Raw genomic sequence first — 2,360 nt, forward strand, 5'->3', positions numbered from 1 at the left:
AAAAATAGTGGAGTGTTCCTTTAAAGCATCAGTCCCTGTTTGTTGTAATTGAATGAGAAAGAGGAATGCGCACAGTGTTCTGAATTCCTCTTTTGTGTTACACATTATAAAGCCTTATGGGTTTGGAATGAGAGTTCAAACAGCTGATAAAAGCATCATAATAATTCACAATTGATCGACACGACTTCAGTTCGAATCCAAGTCCTAAATTCTTGTTTAGTGAAAACCTGTCTGTTTGTGAGAAACAAATTCATCATTAGGGCATTTTAACTTTTAACCCTCGCTTTTGGCCAAAATACGAGTCCATAATCCATAATAACACTCCCTCCAGTGAAAAAGTCCATCTCCTGTTATCCTCTCACATCAAAATCCACCCACTTATTCGTTTTGAACTGTGTTGTAAACAGTGCTCGATCTGAGCATTCTCTCCCGATTCAGACAAGACGTTCTGATGACGAAACAAACTCATCTACATCTTGGATGGCCTGAAGGAGAGTACATTTTCAGCAAATTTTCATCTTTGGGTGAACTATTCCTTTAAAACCGTTCTCATTTCTGGGTGATCTGTTCCTTTAAATGGGAGAACTCAGTATATGCTTAAACTACTTAAAAATTAAATGCTCTTTTCAACCAACTCACCGGTTTGAGGTCTCGGTGGGCATAACCTTGGCTATGAACATAGGCCATCGCAGAGATGATCTGATGGAAAAACACTCGGGTCTCTTCCTCTGATAACCGGTCTTTAGCAATGATGTAATCAAACAGTTCTCCTCCAGGACAGTACTGAGAGAGCGGCACGATACATGCATATAAACATACAAAGCATAATGCATTTTCTTTAAGCATCAGAATCACTTTCATGGAAACATACCTCAAGCACCATGTAGATCTTGCTTGACGTCTCAATGACATGGTAGAGACGACACACGTGTTGATGACTGAGGTTCTTCATAGCCTCAATCTCGATCTTAACCCGGGGCAGATCATCCTAGAAACCGGTAACACACATTTCTTTTCCAAAAAACATTTTCAACATGCCAACAAGGTATTTCATCTAAATCTGAAATAAATTAAACAATATCTCCATATTTACTCTTTAATCATCAAAAGGTTTTGTGCAAATGTAAAATTAAAAGCCAATCTTAAAGGGATAGTTCACCCAAAAATGAAAATTCTGTCATCATTTACTCACTCTCATGTCGTTCCAAACCTGTATGAGTTGCTTTCTTATGTTGAACACAAAAGAAGATATTCTGAAGATTGCTGGTAATCAAACAGTTGGTGGTTGCCATTGACTTCCATAGTAGGAAAAAAAAATACTATGGAAGTCAATAGCAACCACCAACTGTTTGATTACCAGCAATCTTCAAAATATCTTCTTTTGTGTTCAACAAATTAATTCAATACATAAATAAATAAATTCAAATTAACAGCATTTATAATTTTACAAATTAAATTATAAATGCCACTTTTTATCAATTTAATGCATCCTTGCTAAATAAAGGTATTAATTTAAAAAAACATATCTCCTCACTGTCCCTAGTCTCTGTTACCTCCAGGCCAGAGATATTTTGTATAAAAGTGCTGCTGACAGACTGCAGTGCATGCTGGGGCCAAGGATGGAACCAGTCAATGGCAGTGCAGTTCAAGAGAGCAGAAAACTTCCGCGCATGTGTACGAAGAGTGAAGCCAACCGGAGAAAAACACAGCACCACCTACAGTGCAGGAGGGGCATTACATCAGAGTGACATTTGCATTTTTATTCATAATATATACTTAGGATGCAGTCTTCAAAACAAGGAAGCCAACCTTAAGCTGTCTGCGTATACGATCAATGAAGAAGTTCCAGCAGTTTTCACGCGTGTCACGCCCTCAACTCCACTCGAATAGAGGTGACGATCATATCAACCTCTTCCTCACTGAACAAGTCAGGTATATCCCCTATACACAAACAAACATATCTAAACACCAACAAACTGAGAGCTACTGACAGGATTGAGAGGAAGGAGAAGGAAATGTGAGAGGAGTTTGCAATGTGTACCTGATACTACTAGCATGTCATTGATCAGCATCAGGAATCTGGGCATCTGTGTGCAGGAAGACTGTGCCAGTATTCTTCACTCCCACCTTTATGTACAGTGCAGCGATATCACTCTACAAAGAAAGAAGAAAAGGTTGGAAGTAGAAGGGAAAACTTTTCACGATATTTCATATTAAGCTTCAAATAAAAAGAGATCATTGAAATGCAGTGCATGTGTGGGTGTGTTACCCTCAGGTCACTGATGCCATAACCCTTTCTCAGTGTGATCTGAAATACTTCCAGGACGCTGAGAAAAGCAGCCAACCGACACAGACTCTGT

General features: G+C 38.8%; 1 protein-coding gene across 1 annotated transcript in view; it reads right to left on the minus strand.

Moving 5' to 3' along the window:
• LOC107750464 (maternal embryonic leucine zipper kinase-like) overlaps positions 1-2,360 on the minus strand; it is a 12,424-nt gene that overhangs the window by 8,602 nt on the left and 1,462 nt on the right. Inside the window, exons 5-6 of the mRNA XM_016565833.1 lie at positions 872-988; positions 640-783 (exon numbers count right to left, since the gene is read on the minus strand). Of these exons, the coding sequence (XP_016421319.1) occupies positions 640-783; positions 872-988 (261 nt within the window). The remainder of the gene's footprint in view (positions 1-639; positions 784-871; positions 989-2,360) is intronic.

This window comes from Sinocyclocheilus rhinocerous, unplaced genomic scaffold (assembly GCF_001515625.1).
Source record: "Sinocyclocheilus rhinocerous isolate Xijiao unplaced genomic scaffold, SAMN03320098_v1.1 scaffold1, whole genome shotgun sequence".
Taxonomy (NCBI): Eukaryota; Metazoa; Chordata; class Actinopteri; order Cypriniformes; family Cyprinidae; genus Sinocyclocheilus; species Sinocyclocheilus rhinocerous.